Below are 21,960 nucleotides of genomic sequence, written 5' to 3' on the forward strand. Positions count from 1 at the left end.
GCACATTAAATATTCAGCTACTATTTACAATTTCTCCCACAATTACATGTTAAAACATACTTTTTTTTTTTCAAGTTGCTGTTTAAATCTAGGCAAAAGTGCTTTAAAAAAAATTTTTTTTTCACTATTTACAGTTAAAACCAGACCACATAAATGCTCAGGACGTCTCACAGCGACTCTCCGCAGTGCTTCTGGAACAGGGACAGTGAACACCCAGCGGGGCGGTTCTCAGCTCTTACACAAGGCACCTGGAAGCTCAGGAACTTGCCTTTAGCATCGTCATCTGATTGTTAAGCTCATTTTATGAAGACCCACATCTGAACAAAACTGCTCAATAAGTATCTGCTGTTTCTCTCAGGGCTTGGCTGTCACTCGCTGTGTGGCCACATTCCCCTCTGTGTCCTTACGAAGCCTCCCGTTCACCACACGCATCCGCATGGGTATAATTTCTCGGTATAATTTCTGCTAATAATACCACAGGAAAAACAACACTCCATGAAGTTTTGATGCGCTGTCGACGAATGTTGCCTCCACCCGTCAGGCCCAACCTCTCTTGACAATGTCGAAAAAATTAAGCACCACATTCTCATTTCAAAGAACTGAACGAATGCACCAGAATTTTAGAGTGGGCGTGATAAGGTGGGTGGAGAGGGGAGGAAGGGAAGGAGGAAACGACCAAATAGAGAAATGGCACCAATCAGGGAGGAAAATCATAGCTACCTGCTGAAAAATGTTTGACTCTTGCACTTTAAAATTGTTAAGTGTAGGCCCACGCCCCAGATGACAGCATGGAGGGCGTGGGCTCGGGGGTGAGGCATGCACCATCGTCCAATGTGAAATCCAGGGGTCAGGAGATGCATTAGCTGCTGTCACAATGGCGCGCGGGGCTCCCGGCGGGCGGCCTGCCCACAACAGGGGTCCCCGCACAGCACTGCAGCACCAGGCTCCGCGCAGCGCTGCACACAGCACCGCCGGCTTTTCACAGCTTGGGTTCGACTTCTTGTTTTTAGATACAGTAGCCCTTTTCGGGATCAGCATAGACTCTGGGGCTTTTTTTTTTTTTAAACCTGCCACTAAGACAAATTCCTCCAGCCAGCATTCATTGGCTGGTCAGCTCGGTGGGAAAGGCTCCGGAGAACCTCTCGATTCCAGCTCCGTCCCAAGGTGCTGCCAAGGGGACTGTGATAACACGTGACTGGATAGACAAGGGACAGAGAGGATTCAGTGTGGAGACTAGCAAGCTTGAAGCTGTCTACTTCCAACCTGGTTTCTGGGGAAATCTATGCCGGCATCTCAGGTGCCTGGCCTGGGGTGCACCTGCCCCCTCCATCCCCGACTCCGAGCCGGTGACTGGAAAAGGGACCCCAGATGTTTTTCTACAGATTCTCCCATCCTACTGGAGAGGACAGAAGCTGTCCTGAGGGTGCCCTCCCCTGAAGGGAAGGCATGTCTGTCAGGAGGGATGCAGTGGGTGGCTACAACCTGCACTTGGCTCATGAGGGGCAGATGGCTGAGACGAACCTCGTCAGCTCCCAAGAGGGCCAGGCACACCGGCCCAGCACACCTGGGCAGGGTGAGTGCTTCTGGCCTTTCCTGCCGATCCTTTACCATTACAATTGTCACTTTAAAAAAATCCAATAAATACACATTTTAAATGGAATTTAAAACTACTCCTTTGTGAAAGGACACTATAAACTTTCTTTCCATTATTGTGATATACAAGGATAGAGTTTTAAAAACAAGAGAAAATAAAGGCCCCCCCAAACAAGGGGGAAAAAAACCAACGTGGAGATATAAATATTAAGATCACGAAAAAATCACCCGACAGCCGTAGTTTCTTCTTCAAAGTGCTGGGGAAGGGGGGGGCGGGTCAGTTCTGAGGTTTGGACCATAAATACATATATATGCGTATCTATATATGTATATATAGATAAAAAGACTTCTGCACCCCCAACCCGCCCCCAGGTGTGAGGGCAAAAGCACCACAGAGGCAGCTCGGGCCGGGCCCGACGCTGAGGTACACTGGCTCCCCGGCACCCTGGCGCCTAGATCCAGCGGCTGTAGGGGCCGGTGACCTTCGTGTAGGCATAGGAGGACACGGTGACGGCTGAGTCCGTGGGCACAGCCAGCGCCTGCCGCGTGGGGACGGTCCCCCTCTTCTCCTTCTGCTGGGGCTCGCCGACCAGCACGCCCCCCCACTTGCGCTTCTTTCCATAGAGCTTGGCCTCCTGCTGGCCCAGGCCCAGCCGGGCGGCCTCTTCCTGCCGCGCCCGCGCCCTCTCGGCCAGCTGCTTCATCTTGGCCTCCCAGAGGGCCAGCCCGTGGTTGGGCTGGTTGAGGTTCTTGTGCTGGTAGAAGACCAGCGAGATGCGGGTGGGGTGGCAGCGGTTCGGGCTTCTTGAGGGGCGTGGTGGCGTGCAGCTCCCGCCGGGCACACTCGATGAGGATGGAGCCGTGGGCGGGGGCCACGGCCACGCCGCCGATGTTCTCGTCCAGGAAGTTGTGCTCGCTGTCCGACCACAGCTCCTCCTCCTCCTGCTCGGCACCCCCGCCGCCCTTCTCCTCCTTCACCGCCCCCTTGTTGGGGGGCCCCTCGGCCTCCCCTTCCTCCAGGCTGAAGGGATCCCACAGCTTCTCCTCGGACTTCAGGGCCCCAAACAGCTTCTCGCTGGAGCCCAGGGGCATGCCGAAGGACTGCCAGGCTTTGTCCAGCTGGCTCGCCCCCGGGGTTGGAATCCTCCCCTCCTCCCCTTTCAGGGGGCTCCACAATTTGTCTTGGAAGCCAGGACCACCTTTCAGGGCAGAGTTGAACTCCCCTGCCCCTAGCCCCCACGGCTTCTCAGTCAGGCCAGGCCCAGCCAAGGCCGAGGTGTTGTTCCCAAACTTGCAGGGGCTCCACGGTTTGCCTCGCAGCCGTCCTCCAGGCTGGGGGGCTGGCTGCTGTCCCTCGCCAGGGAGCAACGCCCACTGATGCTGGCCATCCGGGAAGTGGGAAGGGGGCAGGCAGCCAGCCCCGAAAGAACCGAGCTTATCTGGGACAATGGCAGGGCTCTCCGCAGAAGGGAACATGCCCCAGCTGCCACCCATACTGTTAGTCCTCTTGGGGGATATGCTTGGGCCTCCTGAGTACTGTCCCCATAGGTGGCTGGGTCCCCCATTCTGAGACGCCTCGGGCAAAGGCGTTTTGCCCATCTTACCAGGCTCCCTGGGTACAGATTCGGTCTGGACCAGTGGATCTATCGGCTCTTGCTTGATGGATCTGTTGTAGCAACTGGAGCTCTGTGCAAAGGGAGAGGGGTCCCTGGACACTGGGTGGATCTGGGGAGCCTTGGGAAGCAGGTACTCCTTGGGGCCTGGGTAAGCAGGCTGCTGGTGGTGAGGAGTGGGGTGGTGCGCGTCTGTGGGAACAGCCTGGCCGGGCAGCTCGGCAAACTCAGCACCACCGTAGGCCGGGCTCAGGCTGCTGTGCAGAGCGTGGAGGTCTGGCTTCTTCTCAAAACTGCCACTGCTGCCACTGTGTCCCCAGGCGCCAGAACCCAGGAACTGAGAGGGGAAGACGGGGTTGCTGGAGGGAAAGCCGTAGTAGCTGAAGGAGGGAAGAGCGTACTTGGAGTGGAAGCCGTTGACGGAGGCCAGGCCGGGCTGTGCATAGTAGGAGTGGTAGGAGTACACGCTGCTCACGCTGTAGGGGTCGGAGGGCCGGCAGTTGCCCAGCACCGAGTAGCTCTCCACCACCGCATTGCTGCCGTACTTGAAGGAGCTGAAGTGGTTCTGCGGCTCTATCTTGAGGGAGGGCTTCAGGCTTGGCTGGGACAATCCGCCCTTTAGAGACAGGCCTGAGGAAGACAGGAGGCAAGACAGAGAAGGAGAACGGAGAACCACAGCCAAGGCCCTGGAGGAGGGGCGGGGAGGGAAGCCCTCTCCTCCCCCGAGGGGCTTCCACTGCGGGGCAGGCCGGACAGGCCGGGCTGGACCCACTCCCGCGCCACTCGGCACGGGCCCCAGCCCACCCAAGCCCTGCGAGTGTCGCTCCTCCTCTGACCCTGGCCAGCTCCACGCGGCCTCACCGCAGCCCCCCGGGCTGCCCACTGCAGACTCCCCGCAACCCTCAGGGGACATCCAGCTCCCTGTCAGGTCTGGTGTCCCGGCCCTTCTGTGGATGTCATGCTGACTGACAAAATTAAGGTAATGGGATGGTCCAGGTGGCTGGGAGAGACCCCAGTACTTTCCTGTCTGGAATTCCGTCTCAAGGCAGGAAGAAGGGCAGTGAGGGAACCATCGAGGGTGTCCCCTCTCCACAGCGTGGGCACCACCCCTGCCGGGCAGCCTCTCCCCACACACCTGGGTCAGTGGAGATGCCGGCCAGCTCCAGGGCCTCCTGCTTGATCTTCTCAGGGGTGCTCAGCTTCTCCTTCTGAATCTTCTTCTTCTCAGCCGCTGCCCTCCTGGCTTCCAGCTGCCGCTGGCGGCACGACTTGGCGGGCTCAGGCAGACGACGGACCTCGCGGGGGAAGGCGGTGAGCACCTGGATGGCCCCGCTGCCCACCTTGGCATTCTGGTTCTCCTCACTGCCAAACTCGTCCGTGTTGGCCATCTTGTACAGCGGGAGCACGTGCAGCTGCTCGTCCTCGGGAATCCTGCCCACGCAGCGATTGTCTTCCTTGGTCAGGGTGCAGACCTGCCCCAAGCAGAGAGGGAGGGAGGGTGCGCGGGGTTGGGGGAGCCCGGCGCTGGGAGGGAGTGGCTGAGCATCCTGCATCGGAGACCGCCCCCTTCCCCACACGGTCGCAACCCCAGCGAGCCACCATCACTTTCCAGAGTGTCTGAAAAGCACGTGTGTCTGGGAGCAGGCAGTGACAGTATCACCCACATTCAGAGTCTGCTCTACTGCTTTCACAGCACTTTGTTTCATGTGAACCTAATAAGGCGGAGAGGGGATGAGATGGCTGGCCCAGGGTCAAGTGGCTGGAAAGGGGCCAGGTCAGGACTGGGAGATGTGCTCTGCCCCCACGGCCATCACTGCCACTACACGTCATCTCCTAGTCCCCGACCTCACACCATTATCCTCCTTGCCCTCTACATTCGACCTCCTTTCGCTCTTAAAATTGAAAACTATATGTGCTGGTTGCAGAAAATGTAGGCCAGCACAAAGGGCATAAAAATTACCTCCATTATCGCACCAACCTGAAATAACCACTGTAAGCACGTGGTCATACACGTGTATCCACACAGACACGCTCACCTCTTGGTAACTAAATAGGATCATATATATTATGCATACAGTTTTAGAATAACTTTGATTTTTCTTAACACAGTTTTCACAGTTTTTCTTAACATGTTTTCATACACATTAAATATTCTTCCCCAATATGGTTTAAGAACTACACAGTAATATTCTATTATGTCAACGTGTTGACTTATTTAACGAATTCCTCATTACCATTTAAACCTGTTTCCAGTTTTCCCCTATCATAAATAATACTTTCATCCTTTTAGCTGAATTTTCTAAGGTACTTAATTCCTCAGAATAAACTGCTGTGAGGCAGAATTGTCACTTGTCGCCAAACTGCCCTCCAAAATGATTATCATCAGCGTCTCACTCACATGGGCAGTATGAGCTTAATTTTCTTATACTTTTGCTGATACTCTTGCCATTAATTTCTTTAAAACTTTTTGCTCATTATCAAAACGTATCTCGTTGTTGGTATGTGTTTCTCTGATTACTAATAAGGTTTGATTTTTTTTTCTCAAGTTAACTTTTTACTCTTGTATTGACTTTGTTTTATTTTCTGTATTCTTTTTTTTTTATAATCACTAAAGTTTACTGAATGCTAACTATGAGCCAGACATGGTAATGACTCTTTTATTCCTAACGGCAATCCAGTAGGGCACCATTATGACCACCCCCACATTCCCTACAAGGGCCGCCCTCTCCAAGCAACGGCCACTATAAAGCTGCCCAATGGCCACTCCTGAGAATTACCCTGTGTCCTGAGATTATGTCCTTCCTAAATACTGGGTGTCAAACCGAGCTCTCGTTTTGTTTTTTTGTTTTGTTTTGTTTTCTATTTTTATTGAAGTGTAGTCAGTTTACAATGTTGTGTCAATTTCTGGTGTACAGCACAGTGCCTCAGTCATACGGGAACATACATATATTCATTTTCATATTCTTTTTCACTGTAAGTTACTACAAGGCATTGAATACAGCCCCCTGGGCTGCACAGTATGAACCTGCTGCTTAGTCTCTGTACTCTTGATGTTCTGGCATTTGATCCTGGAGGAACTGTCCCTCCTCTAAGGCCAAGCTAATTCCTAAAGATGGCAAGGGACCCCCTGCCACTGCACCTCTGACACGCAAGCCAACCAACCCAGGGCTCCCGCCCCTAAGCGTCTCCTTTATCAAACCCTCACATCCCAGGCAAATGTTCTCCCTGCCCTAAATCACCCCGGGGCCAGGTAGAGACAACCAGGGACCACTCCCACAGCCCAGAGCCTGCAGGAACTCCTCAGACTCTCCAGACCTAAACCGCTCAGCTTCATCTCCCTGCCTTGCCCACTCCTTTCCCAGAAACCCCAGTAAAGCTCTGGGCCACCCTCTCCCCTCTCTGCCTCCTGACCAAACCTACTGCTGCCCAGTGAGCTGCCAAATGGGCACTGCAAGCCTGGAAGGGTCCTCACCCTGGGGCCGCTGCACACAGCTGTGCCGAGGGTGCCCTCCCTGTGGTTTACAGAGGGGAGTCAGAAAGCACTGATTGTCCATCCACGGGGGGCTGGTCAGTAAATGGTGGCAGAGCTGTACTCACAGCCTTAGAGCATGCGGAAGCAAACCTACACCCACTGACACGGAAAGCTGTCCACCACGTATTCCTGAGTTACGGAGAGCAAGAAGCAGCACATACACACGACGTGAACCCTCTGTGTATACAGCTGTGTCCACACTCGTACATTCAGGGGTCTGGATGGATGGTCAGCACAATGCTAACACACGTTATCTATGAGATTTCACACAATTTTTTGCTTTATTTATACTTCTTCATATTAAAAATTTTTTTACAATATGAATAATTGTTTAACTAGAAAAAATATTCATTTTGGAAAAAAAAAGATTTTTTTCACTCTAAACTCTAGAAGCTCTGGGATCCGAATAACTCACTGTGTTCCTATCTCCCACTGCCCCCTTCCTCCTTCCTGCCCTCTCCCAATTCTGGAGGGCCCCCCCTTTCTCTACATCTCAGCCAGAAGCCCTCACCACACAGTGGGGACAGAAGCTGGCCCCACTTTGCTTCTCACTCTTGGACATGGGAAAGGAAGACAAGGTGGAGAAATGACGTTCTAGGGTTGGGTCATCCACCCCATGGGGACACGAGCTGCACCCAGACTCCGGGAGCCCCTCTCAGATGGACATGCCAGTGCCCTGACCTCGTCCACAGCCCCTGGGAGCCCTGTCTCCTAGAACCTAGTTAAAATGCAGAGAAGAGAGCCACATCGCCCCCCGAGGGTGCCCCACCCAAGCGCAAACCTCCCCTCTTCTCCATCTGCACCCTCCACTCCACTCCGTCTGCAAGCACTCCTCTGAGGCATTTCAAAACAGAATTTTTGATTTTTCACCCCAAAACTGGTCTTCTCCTGTGGTTCTACATCTCAGTAAATAACACCAACACCTGCCCAGTTGCTCATGCAACTCACACATCCTATGTCCAGCCCATCAGTAAATACTCTCAGCTTTACCTTCAAAAACATCCAAAATCTGTCCAATTACTCCCCACCCCACCCTGACTCCTGTCAAAGCCCTGCCACCTCTCGTGAGGATTACTGTCCCAGCCTCCTAGCTGGCCTTCCTTCCTCTGATCCTCCCTCACCTACCCCTACCCCCCAACATAGTCTATTCTCCACCTGCAGGAGCAAGAGAGGGCTTCTGACTTTATAAATGAGATCTCAGCATTCCCAGCTGAAAAGCCCGCCAGGGCTTCCCACCCCACTCAGGGCCTCCCCTGCTCCCTGCGACCTCACCCCCGGCTGCCCCTCTACTCTCATTCTCTGAGCCTTTGCCTGGCTGGTCCTTCTGCCTGCAGCTCTCCAGCCCACACATTCAGCCCCTTAGTTTCACATCTCTGCTCAGGTGCCCCTCCTCAGAGAGGCCTCTTTCCACCTGACCAAAAACAGCAACTGCTGCCATCCCACCCCTTACCCCGCTCCCTCTCTCCCCACGGCCTTCCGGCTGCTGGACATCACTTCACACACTTGGGCAGCGCTCTGTCCATTTTATTCCCCAGCATCTAGGGCAGTACCTGGGGCACAGTGAACGTCTGCTCAATGAATGAATCAAGTGCTCACAGAGACCTGGAACCACACCTTCAATAACTGGGGGACACTGGGTGCCTAGGAGGCTGCAGTTCGCAGCATCTACCTAAGCACGGAAACAATGCCAGCCTTGTCCCCACATTTCCCAGGGACGTGAGCAGGAGCGGGCAGGCTGGCAGGGCACCTCCCAGAGTGCCCTACCCTGAGCCCACCTGTCTGCCCTCCCAGGATCGTCCCGCAGGTGGGGCTGTGACAGGTCACGTGCTTCCTTACCACTGTGCACCCATTGTAGAGGTTATGCTGGTCCTTGTGGGCGTGGGCACAGAAGTCCATGCAGGCCTGTGACCCCCGAGAAGGGCCGCCCTTCCTTCAGCCCCAGGCGGCAGTCGATCGCTATGTCCTCATTGGTCACCTGTGTGGATGGCCAAGGAGAGCTGCTCAAGTGACCTGCGGTGAGTGGCCCCGATTCTGCATGGGGAAGGCGAGGTCTTGGAGGGAGGGAGGGACGAGGGAGGTTACGGACCACGGCCATCTTGTACTTGGGCTGCAGGAGGGAGGTTTTCTGGCTGAAGCCCCTGTAGGGATGACCTCCTTCTGAGTTACCTCAAGTCCCCTCACCTCTTCTGGGGGGGGGGGTGACCTGTGAGAGAAACCTGAGCCTCCCCAGTAGAAACCAGACCAGAAGAGGTGGAGGAGTGCTCAGGCGGAGAGAGGCAAAGACCGGGGAGGGGGAGACAGGTCCGGGACGCGTCCACTTGGCGTGAACAAGGGGGATCTCCTGTGGGCTGGGCCTTCCTCTCCCGCTTCCCCGGCGGCCAGAGGACAGCCCCAGCCCCCGTACCTGGTTCTGATAGGCCTGGGGGGCCAGCCGCTTGTACAGGGGAGCCACTTCGGTGGCCAGGTCCTGGAAGCTCTTCCGGAGCACTTCCTCCTATGGAGAGAAGAGGAGGCACGCGTCTCCAGAGCAGCCCCACCCGGCGAACTCTGCACACCGGAAACTAACCTCCCTCCTAGAACCTCTCCGGGCAAGAGGCAGTTAGGTGCCAGCGAGGATGTTCACAGTGCTCCCCCGGGGGGTGTGGCATGTCCACTCTACGGCTGGAGAAGCTGACGCTCGCCAGGGACACACCGCCTCAAGGGCCAGGCATCCTGACTGCTAAGCGACTGCTCTTCCAGGCTCCAGCCCAGTGCCGTCCAGGACACCCAGGACAGCTGCTTGCTTTTGGGAGCTCAGCACCGAGGTCAGAGGTGTGGGATGGCAGGCGTGTAAAAACATGAGCAGCAAGTGTGGCCCTGTCTTCTGGTGCCGCAGGCAGGTAAGTAAAGGCAGAGAGCGGCGGCTCAGGCCTGTGCTAGAAATTTCACAGCCAGCCAGGCCCAGAGCCTGCCACGAGCCAGGTGCATGGACAGACTGCAAAGTTCTATCCTTTGGACCGGCACCATCTCAAGTACTGGTCACAAGCCATGTGTGGCTATTGAAATATAAATTAATTTTAATTAAAGTTAAATAAAACAAAAATTCAGTCCCTCTACTGCTCGAGCCACATTTCCAATGCTCAGTGGCTCCCGCGGCTCCCGCGGCTCTGTGTTTTCTACGGAGAACATTCCATCATCACAGGAAGTCCCACAGGATCGAGCCGCCCGAGCTGAAGCACAGCCCGCGGCAGAAAGCTCGGGCTCCCACAGCCCCTCCAGCCCTCAAAGGGCAACAGGCGGGGCTGGGGGGGCACCCGGCCAGCCTGGAGCACAGGCATGAAGAGCTTATGGAGAAGAAACAAGAGGAAGAAAAAGGAAAAAAAGTACCAAGCCCCCAGAATTAGAAATGGAAGAGCGAGACCAAGGGCTCAGGTGTGCGTCCAGTGGTGCAGGCCAGAGCTGCCAGCCACCCCCACTGTGCCTCCCTGGCTGCCTTCCAGGTGCCGCCACCAGCACAGTGGGCCTGAAGCCAGCACAACGTGGGGCTGAGGCTTGTGAGCTCTGGGGAAACACAGGCCTGGGTTTAAACCCTGACTTCGTCATCACTGCCATGTGGCCCTGGGCAAGCCATCTGCCTCATCTGTAAGGTGAGCAGTAACAGTGCCTAGATCCTGAAGATTAACAGAGACACCCGTGGGGTGCTGGGCACAGTGCCCAGCGCTGAGTAAGTGCACAGGAGACGGTGGCTGATGGAACGGGGTAAGTGTCTGGGAGAAATTCAAGCAGTGTCTTTCCACTCATGGTGATTCCTAGCTGCCGGTGCTGGGACGCCTCTTTTCATTGAAGCAACTGCCTTTGTTGCTTCCAGGGGAGGTCAGGTGCTGCCATAAGTAAAATCCTAGAGTCAAATTGGACTATTAGACTAGGTCTTGCAATAGTCACTGAAAAGCCAGGCTTCGAGGGAAAAAAGGGTTCTAAATTTGAACATGCCTCCTTTTACTTCTGAAAAGCAAAGCTTGAAAGTCTGAGCACAGATGGTCATTTGTGGTGTAGAAAAAATGTGCCCCAGGAAATCCCTGCCCGGTGGAAAAGGGGGGAGCCCTTCTGGTCCAAGGGGCTTGGAGAGATTCAGAAGGCAGAAGCTGGGATCAAGATTTGCCTGGAGCCAGTCCCCTCTTGTAGGAGCTCAGGTGAAGGGAGGATTCAGTCCCCTCTCACAGGGGCTCAGGTTGGGGCAGGGGAATCGAGTCCAGCCTGCACCTGCTTTGCCTTTGGACTCCAAGTGGAGACCTCCTCATGATGGTCTTCAGAACCAGGGCAACAGAGGAAAAGTCGCAGAGGGGGACGCAGCCTGACCTGATGCTCCTGGTTCCCACAGCCCAGGCTTGGCCTGCAGAGGGGGCCCTCGCCCAGTTGTCGCTGGGCTGGCAAGGAAGGATGACGGGCGGGAGGAGGCCTGGCCTCCAATGCGGAGACTGCAGAGAGGAGGCCTCAGGCCTAGAGGCCATACCACGTGGGTGCTAGTTCAGTGCCAGAGGACCACGCCAGGCCCCCTGCAAGGAGACGCCGAGGGCCTGGACAACTGCACCGAGATGACTGCCCGGCAGCCAGGCCGGACGAGGGGCACCCTGGGGGTCCAGCACTGGCCAGAAGGTGGCCCGGGGCCCAGAGGCCCCTCTTGCTGCTACGTCACACCCAGAGAAGATGTCTTAAGAAGAATAGAGGGAAGAAATAACCCTTTAAGAGGGTCAAATTCTGATGAGGAATCTGAACATTTACGTTAAAGAACCTTTTTAAAATGGAAGGGTCTGAGGTACCTGTAAGTGTTAAGCTTAATTTTTCACTCATCACGCCACTCCACACCACACCCTGCATACCTTATTTCACTGCAGGATCAGGCCAATTTAAAAAAAAAAAAAAAAAGCAAGTTCCATGAGTCACGGCGTGCTAACCTCCCTCCCATCCAAACAGTTAAGGACAGCAGGTGCGACAGGGCGGCGGGAGGGTCCCCGCTCCCTGCAGAGCTCTGCTCACCTCTTTGGGGTTGTCCCCTGCGAGGCGGAACTTGCGAGGGGTCTTGCTCCGAGCGTATTTGCAGCCATTGAAGTACATGCTCCAGGAACAACCGAAGGAGAAGGAGGCACCGCAGGTGTTGGGGTCCTTGCCTTGGCACGCGCAGGTCCGGCTGCAACACGCGTCACGGGTTAGGCATATGAGGTGCATTGTCAGTTCTGGAAGTTTCACCTCCCATCCCTCAGGGGGAGGCCCTACTGAGAACTGGCAGCCACCAGCCTCCCAGTGCCTGGGACAACATCCTTCCTTCCTGGCCCTCAACCCCTTTTCCAAATCTCTACCCTCGGTGGGTAGAGAACCAGCCCTGAGCAGCCTGCTGGGCTCCCACTTCTGAGCCTGAAGGTCTGAGAATCTGCTGTTGGGAGAAGCACATGGGTTGTTTGAGGCATTGGGGAAGAATCTAATCAAAAACGCTGTAAGGTTTACACTTTGTCTGAACTTTAGTATCCTGACCAGCTCAGCACAGACCACACAAACGGGAGAAATAGGAACCACAGGGCTTGAATGTGCCTGCTCCGTGCAGGCTCAGATGCTGACAGGCCTTTAAGCAAATAAACACTGACTTTACAGTTCAACACTTAATAAAATCCAGAGAAAACCCAAATGCCCCTCAAACAGGGTATGAATAAACAAACGCGGACACAGCCACACTATGAAGTACTACTCAGCAATAAAAAAAAAAAGGAATGAGCTCAAAGCCATAGAGGAAGCTCAGAAACACTGTGCTCAGGGAAAGAAGCCAGACTCAGAGGGCTACATACTGTATGGTTCCATTTATATGACCCTCTTGTAAAGGCAGCCCTATAGGGACAGGTGACAAGATCTGTGGTTGCCAGGGGTGGGGGCAGGACCTGCCCACAAAGGGCTCAGTGGGACTGTGGGGATGATGGGACTGTTCTGCAGCTTGCTTGTGGTGGTGGCTGCATGACTATACACATTTGTCAAAACTTCAAAATGTATAACTCAAAGGATGAATTCTCCTGTTAAGTAAAAATACCTTAATTTTTTAAATGGGGGAACCAGCGCTCTAAGGGTAGGCCTGTGACTGCTGCTGATGCCTTATGCCAGCGGGGCACTCATCCTTTTTCACACTTGTTACCATCATTAGAGGCTCAGAGTCAATCTGGGCATAAAGCAAAGCTAAGCCAAGTCAGGAGACCCTCCTCAGGTCAGATCTGGGGTGAGCCTGCCTGCCTCCACACCCTAACTCCACAGGACACACAGGGCCCTGGCCCTGCTGCCTGCCCCCGCCTACCAGGAGGGACACACAGGGCCCTGACTCTGCTGCCCATCCCTGTCTGCCGGGAGGGACACACAGGGCCCTGACTCTGCTGCCCATCCGTGTCTGCTGGGAGGGACACACAGGGCCCTGACTCTGCTGCCTGCCCCCGCCGGGAGGGACACACAGGGCCCTGGCCCTGCTGCCCATCCCTGTCTGCCGGGAGGGACACACAGGGCCCTGGCCCTGCTGCCCGCCCCCGCCTGCCGGGACCGCCCACGTACTCATCATTGAGGCCACATCTCCGGCTGGTGGGGTTCCCGTACTTCCGGAGGGTGTCGGTGAGCTCCTGGTAGAGGGTGTCTCCGAGGCTGCGGGGGATGCCCTCCCAGGCCAGGATGAGGATGACGATCACGGCGTTCTGGCAGTGGTGGCCCGCCCGGTGCCGCACCAGGCAGAGCAGCTTCTCCTCCAGCGTGTGCCTGCGGATCACCTGCAGGGAGGCAGGGCGGGCACTGTTACCCACAGGATCTGGGTACCACGCACCTCCACACGAATGTGACACCCCCTCACCTCTGCCCAACAGACCTGGGGATGCAGATCCTTCGGGCCATGTCCCAGGGGTGCCACACCCTGGTGACAGGCTAAAAGACCGTCATAATTAGGGAAAGAAAAACATTAAAGAGCAAAATTTGAAATAATTACTACAAAATCTACATTACTGGTGATTTATATAGACGTGAGAGTAAAAATACATAGATAAAAAGTGTAAGCCAAAATATACTGAGATTTTTATGTTGTTTTAAAACATGTGCAGAGAAAATGGTGTATATCTGTATGTTTTTAGTTAAAATGCACCTCGATGTTGTGGAAAATAGCTTTTGACAGCTCTGCAAAAAGCTAAACATACAACCAGGTAATTGCACGGAGGGATACACAAGGGGAAGTGAGGGCAGGGCCTGCGAGACACTGGTGCCCCCATGCTCAGAGGAGCGTCACCCAGCAACGGCCAAGAGGGGGAAACGACCCAAGTGCCCAACTGATGAATAAAATGTGGCACATCCACAGAGTGGAATATTATTCAGCCTTAAAAAGGGAAGTCTGAATGATGCTACAACATGAGTGAACCTTGAGAACACTGCACTAAGTGGAATCAGCCAGACACAAAAGGACAAATACTGTATGATTCCACTTACATGAGGTACCTGTAACTGTTAAAATTCATAGAGACCGTAAGCAGAACGGTGGTTACCAGGGGCAAGGGGAGGGGAGAGGGGGTTCTGGGGAGCTGTTTAACAGGGATAAAGTTTCAGTTTAGGGTGATGAAAAAATTTTTGGAAATAGATTGTGGTGACGGTTGTATAAAAATGTGGATATAGTTTGAGGCCATTAAATTGTAACTTAAAAATGGCTAAAATGACAAACTTTACGTTATGTATGTTTTAACAGTTTTTTAAAATCAGTAATGTAATACACCAAGAACCACTGAATTGTGTGCTTTCAATGAGTGAACTACACGGTATATGCATTCTGTCTCAATAAAACTGTTAAAACAAAAACAGAAACAAAAACAAGGGCCTTGGGCAGGGCTCTGCTCCTCAGGGTCCAGCTGCTCGCTCAGCCGGGTCCTCACCTCACTCTCCACCTACTCCCTACACGCTGTCCTGGCTCACAGAAAGGTACAGCAGGGCAAAGGGTCCAGGAGTGGTGGGGGGGCTGAATCTCCCTCAAAATCCCAAGTGGTTCTGTGACCAGATAAGACGTGGGCACCTGTGGCGGGGGAGACGGGAGGGCTTTGCATGGCAGGCTGAGGGACCAGGACTCAAGGCGGGGCTTCCACAAAGGACTGCACGCAGGGGGCTCATCTACACCAAGGGCTTCATGCTTCAGAAGGGGGAGCAGACGTCTGCGCCGAGACAGACTTGGTCACGCGTGCGGCAGTGCAGGGAGACGCGGAAACACAAATGAGGAAAGCGGGCCGACAGCTAAGGAGCTGCGGGTGGGGCGGGAAGCCACCCCTCTGTTCCTCAACCACTGCCTGGTGGGAACTCCAGCCTAGTGCACCTACCCTTCCAATTGTGCAAGAAGAAAACAGAGATCCAGGTCTTCACATGAAGCCTCCTTTTAAAGATATGTGTGCCAAATTCAATTTTTTAAAATTGTGGCAAAATACACATAGCATAAAATTTACCATTTTAAGTGTACAGTTCGGTAGCATTAAGTACATTCACACTGTTGTGTAACCATCACAACTTCCTCCATCTCCAGAATTTTCTATTTTCCCAAACAGAAACACTATACCCCTTTAACAGTAATTCTCCACTCTCCGCCAACCCCGGTCCCCGGTAACCACCACCCAAACTTCTGACTCTGTTAATCTGACTACTGTGGGTACCTCAAGTAAGTGGCACAGAATTTGTCCTTTAGTGACTGGCTTTATTTCACTTAGCATAATGTCCTCAAGGTTCATCCACACTGCAGCATGTGTCAGAATTCTCTTCAAAAATTTAAAAGACACCTTGATTGGTAAACAAAACATAATGTCTGGGCCATGAGTTCCTGCTTTGAGTGACAGCAATAGTGGTGCCCACCACCCCGTCCCCCATGGAAGTATCGATTCCATCATTACTCATAAAGTTGTTTTGGGGATCAGCAAATAAACGAACACACCCATTAGTCATATCCCCGAGTGACCGTCTGGCCCCCTGCAGACCGAGCCGGGCACTGCCCGGACTTCTGCACACACGGGAGGGACTTGGAGAGCGGCCCCTTGTGACCTCTGCTCATGGCCCAGGCAGCGCACGGCCGATCACGCGCGGGTGTAACACGTGTTCAGAGCACACAGACAGCCGACTGTCAAAGCTGAGACTGAGGCCACGTCCTTCAGGTTTCCGGAGTGGCAAACACATAAGTGTGACTTGGTGTGAGCAGACGGCCCAGCGGCCTCAACCTCACGGGCCTCTGGTACACTCAAATAGCTATAAGAAAACAGAGTGGGCTCCCCAGCCACAATCTACGAGGAGCCCAGAAGGAGGGAACGCACAAAGCTCAAAGGTCCAAGGCCATCAGAAGGCGTGAACGCCCTGACACTCGAGTGCGGCAGCATAGACGGTTCACACGCCGCCACAGGATCGCGCACAATCACCCAGACTCCGGGCAGGGAGTCCCTGGGCACTGAACCTGGAACAGCACAGCACCCTGCAGGAACCTCCCCCGCGACTCCCGCCCGGGGTACTTCGCTCAGGCCGCTGGGCTTCCTCAGGAAGTCTGCTGTACCAAGCCCCTGGTGGGCCTTCAGATACCTGCCTTCTGACCTGCTACTGTTACTGACCGGTCCAAGCAGCATCTCTGTGGTTCTTCTACTAATAGCCTGTTTTTGCTGTCTGTAGTATTTGCTTCTGGCATGCCTCCGTTTATTCTGAGCCTGTGGAATGCTACCTGGGTGGCTCCCTCACTCCCATGCCTGGTGACTTCCATACTTTGCACAGGCCACCTAAAAATGAGCGGTTACCAGCTGGTACTCTGGGTAGCCCCACTTTCTTAGAGCATCCTCTCAACACACACTTCCTGGGCATCCATGAGGCACCTCAGCTTTGTGCCCCAGGATCCTAGCCAGTCAGTCAGTCAAGAACTTGGCCGGGCACACTGCTTGTAGCCGAAGGTATTGGTCGGGGGTTCAGGTTGCAAACACAGGCATGAACCCTGGCTGGGAAAGAAAACCTAGGCTCTAGACACGGGATGGGAGGAGGCAGGAAGAACCACAGAAGGCGTCGCCCACCACAGGCAGCTGGATGCTGCCACTCCCCCGCGGTCAGGGACCACTGCTGCCTGGGCTCTCCACGCCATGCTGCCACCAAGAATAATCTGTCCTTCTTAGCAATGGTGGGTCACTTTCCAGGGGGGCGGCAGGGAATGGGAACACCTGCCCCCACTCTAATGCCAAGGAGGTGGGAACTCTTTACATGGGCCCTACAGCCAAAACACATAGGGCATCTGGTGGCTGTGTAGGACTACATCGTGGGAGATGGCTAGAAAAGAAAAGAGCAAAACACAACTCGACACTGCCATTTTCTTGCCACTGTAACAGTTCTATGATCTACCACCATTTGCTCTTCTCATAAAAACTTTTCTTTTCTCTCTCCTTTTATCTTCACTCATTGGATACAGGAATTTCCTCACCTCTCTGTCATCATGTATTCCCTTCTATCTGAGATTTTCTTTCAAAGCTGGCATCTGCCACCAGGCTCAGTGATACCCACATGCTGTTCCCAACCTCTGGACAAAGCCTCAGATTCACTGTGCTGCACTGCTCTGCCCTGGGCATTTGTCCACAGACCCCGGAGGACCAAGGTTCCTCCCCCTCCGTCATTCTGGCCCCAGGATGGCACCTGGCATCACCCTCCACTTCGCAGCCCCAGGAGCTGGTCTCATGCTTCACCTGGGTGCCATCTCCCTCAGCCCTCAGCAGAGGGCTAGTCAAGAGTTAAAGCTTCATCGCGGGGACCAGGGGATGGAAATGCGTATCCTTGTCCTCAATGCCATCCACACAGCCAGCTGCCTTCTTTCTTTAACGTGCCAACTGTTTCTAAGGCTGAAAAGTCCCTAGCTCTACCTGTGCCCCAAGGATCTTCCATTCCTTGCCCAAGACTTTGGAATTCCTCAACCACTGCATGGATTAGCAGGAGAAAGGGGCAGATACCATTTCCCTGAGGGGTTTTCTGCAGGGAATGACACTCCACCCTGATCAGCCACAGACACAGACAACCTCCCACCGTCATGACCATCTTTCATGAGGGTGGGAACAACATGCATCTTCAAACTGGTGAATACTCTTAAGTCGTTCCAGATTTTGTTGTATACAATTCTGCAGCACTGTCTGAAAATTGCTACAAATAGTTATGCAATAGTTCAGGTTCAGATACCTCTTATTTACATTAAACAGAAAGGTACAAAGGCATGAGGTAGACCAGATGAAAACAGGCCTGCGCAGAGCTGGACGGAGGCTGACAAAGGTCATCTTACCGCCATCCCTCAGTCAAAGTGAGCCAGGGGATGCTCACCCAGCCATCTTCTCTCTGCCCACGTGACTCTCCTCACCAGAAATGCTTCTCACCCATTTCTCACCCATTTAATACGGCCCCACACAAATCCACCCGCTCTGAGAAACCCAGCCTGAAAATTCCTCCTGCCACCCACATCCCTAGCCCCTGAACTCTACAGCACCAAGTCTGTCTCTTGATGTTAAACATCGATTATTCAAGTCTGCGATTTTATTCCATGTGCCTTACGTCATAAGCAGCTTGAACACAGGGACGGAGCCTTCCACATTCCATGCGCAGCCTCCCTACCAAGCACGCAGCACAGCGCTGAGCAAACAGCTCCCTGGTAGCCTTGCTGCTGCTCTGGGCGCTGGTCTGCATTGGTTCTACGGCACTCTGTGAGGACTGGGAGGGCAAGGTCAGAAAGCTTCAGGTGAAACTGGAATCTGAGTCACTGAGGTTCCCTCCACTAAGACACACAGGCTGCCTTAGAAGAAGCAGTGGCTCAAAAGTAAGGCAGATGCGACGCTGTCCCTGACCCTGCCTGGAGACCTAGTTCTTGTGGACTGGAGACAGGAACACCGGCAGCTCCAGGGCACACAGAGTAGAGCCGAGGCGTCAAAGGGCCGCGGTTGGGCCCAGCCTCCCCTTCTCCTCCCCCTGCAGCCGTGAACAAGGGGCAGCATGAGCTGATCGAGGTGACCAGAGCAGTTCTGAGGACAGCCTCGGGCGTCAGGGGCTGGCATCTAAACACAGCGAGAACAAACAGCTGAGGCTGGGGGAAGGTGACCCTAGCCAAGCACCGGATGCTGGCTCACGGCTCCCTGGACAGACAGCGCACGCGTCTGCCCCGTGCTCCCCAGCCCCGGCCGAGGAACCCCGACACGTACCCACTTCGCGATGGGGCAGCCGCGTGAGCTCTTCCCCTCCTTCCCCGTGTAGATGACCTTCTCGATCCGGATGGCCTTCCCCTTCTCTCCGTACCTGGAGACGGAGACAGAAGCCACCGTTAACACAGCAGAACCGCGAAGCAGAGCCACTCTGGGTAAGAAGGCCAGCCTCAGTGTGCTTCAGCTTGGGTTTCCAGTTACTGTCGGGGCACAGCGGAGGGGGCAAGGTTTAAATGTTTGTTCTGTGCAACAGCCTCTGGGGACACAGCTCCACTTACAGGCTCCCCTCAGGGCCTCTGGCCCACCTGACCTCACTCTGTCCCAGGGCAGAGGGAGCAGTCTGGCAGCAGGTCTCTGACTGTTACCCCTGAGCCTCCGGGAAGGGCACTCAAACCGAAGGCTCAACACAGGCATCTGTATCCAGCCCTGTTAGCTGAGCTGCCCTGAGAATGAGTTATTTATAAACTCAATAATCAAAAGAAAATAAATGGGGAAACCTTGTTATTCTCTTTCAACAATCCCCAACTGACATTTGAACAGATGAGGACAGACAGCTGAGACCGGGGGTGGGGGGTTGGGGGGGGGAGTGACCCTAACCCAGCACACACTGGCTGAGACTCCCCTGGACTGCTGTGAACCGTGTCTGGTGCCCGCACACCCCTGCCCAGGCCCACGCACGCCGCACACACTCAAGGATCTGAGACCAGGTAATCAACCACACCACTTTCAGAGGTGATGAAACTATGGCCCCCAGAGCTGAACTGACCTGCCCAAGGCCACACAGCTACCTGGGGGCAACGGTGGTTAAAGCGCAGCCTTGGCGGTCAGACAGCTGGGGCTTGATGGCCAGCCCCGTCTCTTTTCTGTTACAGGACTGTGGCCAAATGAAGCCTCAGATTCCTCATCTGTGAAATGGAGATAAAAATGATTCCTGCCTCCTAGGCTCGGGAAAAGATCAAGTGAAACAATCCACAGAGAATGCATTTAAGTACTCTGACGTTCCTGGCATGAGGAGGAGCCCAATAAACACTCATTATTCTTAATAATGTAAACAGCCACCTTACTGAATTGCCTTCTCTTTAATAGTTTTTTACTTTCAGGTACAGCATCACCTGCAAACAGTGGTCATTTGCCACCGCCGCCTTCCCACTCCCCGTGCCTCTAGGTCAGTCTCTGGCCTGTCTGCGCTGGTCAGGGCTTCCCAAGTGCGGGCAGGTATCTGTGTTTATTCTTACTGGAAATGTTTCCGACTGTTTGTCACTGAGCATGAAGCTCGCTGACTTCGGGACAGAGACACAGACTCTACTAAGCGTTTCCTGCTCTAAGGATTTTTCAATCAAAAATTAATTACTTTAAAATATATATATAATAAAAAAGAATTGATAACTTTTTATCAAATGTATTTTTAACATCTACAGACTCAGATGATTGAATGGTCTTTCTCCTTTGGCCAATTAACATGGTATGCTATTTTAACGGACTATCTCAAACTACCCTCGTATTTCTGTAATAAATCCAATTTGACCATGGCATGCTATTTTCATACACTATTTAAAAGAGGGTAATGTTATCAGAGCTATTACTGCAATACATTTTCTTTACATAAATACATATACAGTTACACATAATTCTTTATTTTATCCACTTCACTTCCAGGAATCTCTACCTCAGAAATAAATGAACAAGTACACCAAGATTTAGGAACAAGATATTCACTGTTGTATCAAGAGAAAATTTAGGAACAACTTAAATATCCAGTATAGGACTGGCTAAATAAATATAATACATTCCCATGCAATGGAAAACCATTTAACTATCAAAAAGAATTCAACAGAATTATACATACTGACCAGAAAGACATTCGGTGGGGCGGGGGAAGCAGCTACAAGCGTGGGTATAGTAAGCTTGATTCCATTTTGTTCAAACTTTGTCTATATACATATGTGTGTCTTTGTAAATGCTTAGAAAAAAATAGAAAGATAAGCATCAAACTTTTAAAAAACAGTTTATTCTCGGAAGGATGATTACTAAAGAGATTTATTCACTCTAGATTTTTTTTAAGGCCTTTTATAGACATGTTTTATTTTTGTAATTGGAAAAGAAAAACATTTTTTTAAAATGTTGATCTAAGTTTCCCGAGTTCAGTGTTCTCTCTTTCACTCAAGACCTCGGGAATGAGGTGAAAGGAGTTCCTGATAACTGCCACGTTAAAATTCTGAGGCTATGTTAGTCCCTTATAGAATGTGTTTGGAGATAGGACTCCGGGGAGTTTATATAGCTGGTCTGGCTCAAGAGGAAGAGTGTCGCTTTTGTTTGGCTCCTGGAAAACTTTCAGCTCAACAAGCATTTATCAGGAAGCAGCCCTCAAGTGCAGAGCCTGGGCACTCAGCGTGTCCTGGGGTCACTCTGGGAAGAATGGCCCGAGGTGACCACACTGCTCTCACTGAAACGGACAGGATATCGTGTTCCCCGCAGGAGGGTGAGCTGAGGACACAGACTCGGGCTTTCTGACCAGGACTTTCTCCACCATCCCATCCTTGTGAGAAACTTCCTGTCGTGAACTTCATAGCTGAGAGCAAATAAAAGGGCCAAGCACTGTCTGATCAGCTAGATTTTTTTTTTTAAACCAAAACTATCTGTGTTTAATTTTTTATTAAAACAATTTTTTTTTATTGCAGCATAGTTGATTTACAATGTTGTGTTAGTTGCTGGTGCACAGCAAAGCGATTCAATTAGACATATACTCTCTTTCTCAAGATTCTTCTCCATTAAAGGTTATTACAGATATTTAATATAGTTCCCTGTGCCATACAGTAGGTCCTTGTTGTTTGTACCTTCTATATATAGTAGTGTGTATTTATTAACCCCAAACTCCTAATTTATCCCTCCCTCACTCCTTTCCCTTTGGTAATCAGTTTTTTTTCTATGTTTGTGAGTTTATTTCTGTTTGTAAATAAGTTCATTTGTATCATTTCTTTTAGATTCCACGGATATCTATTTGTCTTTCTGTCTTACATCACTT

The 21,960-nt window shown here is 52.7% G+C and overlaps 1 protein-coding gene across 1 annotated transcript in view; it reads right to left on the minus strand.

Annotated features, from left to right (window-relative positions):
- Positions 1-1,910: 1,910 nt before the first annotated feature.
- Positions 1,911-21,960, minus strand: part of TET3 (tet methylcytosine dioxygenase 3) — a 93,537-nt gene continuing 73,487 nt past the window's right edge. Inside the window, 9 exon segments of the mRNA XM_032497882.1 lie at positions 1,911-2,393; positions 2,395-3,836; positions 4,342-4,678; positions 8,575-8,640; positions 8,642-8,713; positions 9,143-9,232; positions 11,752-11,902; positions 13,294-13,502; positions 18,939-19,032. Coding sequence (XP_032353773.1) covers positions 2,046-2,393; positions 2,395-3,836; positions 4,342-4,678; positions 8,575-8,640; positions 8,642-8,713; positions 9,143-9,232; positions 11,752-11,902; positions 13,294-13,502; positions 18,939-19,032 — 2,809 coding nt within the window. The 3' untranslated portion in view covers positions 1,911-2,045.

This window comes from Camelus ferus, chromosome 15 (assembly GCF_009834535.1).
Source record: "Camelus ferus isolate YT-003-E chromosome 15, BCGSAC_Cfer_1.0, whole genome shotgun sequence".
In the NCBI taxonomy this organism is placed as follows: domain Eukaryota; kingdom Metazoa; phylum Chordata; class Mammalia; order Artiodactyla; family Camelidae; genus Camelus; species Camelus ferus.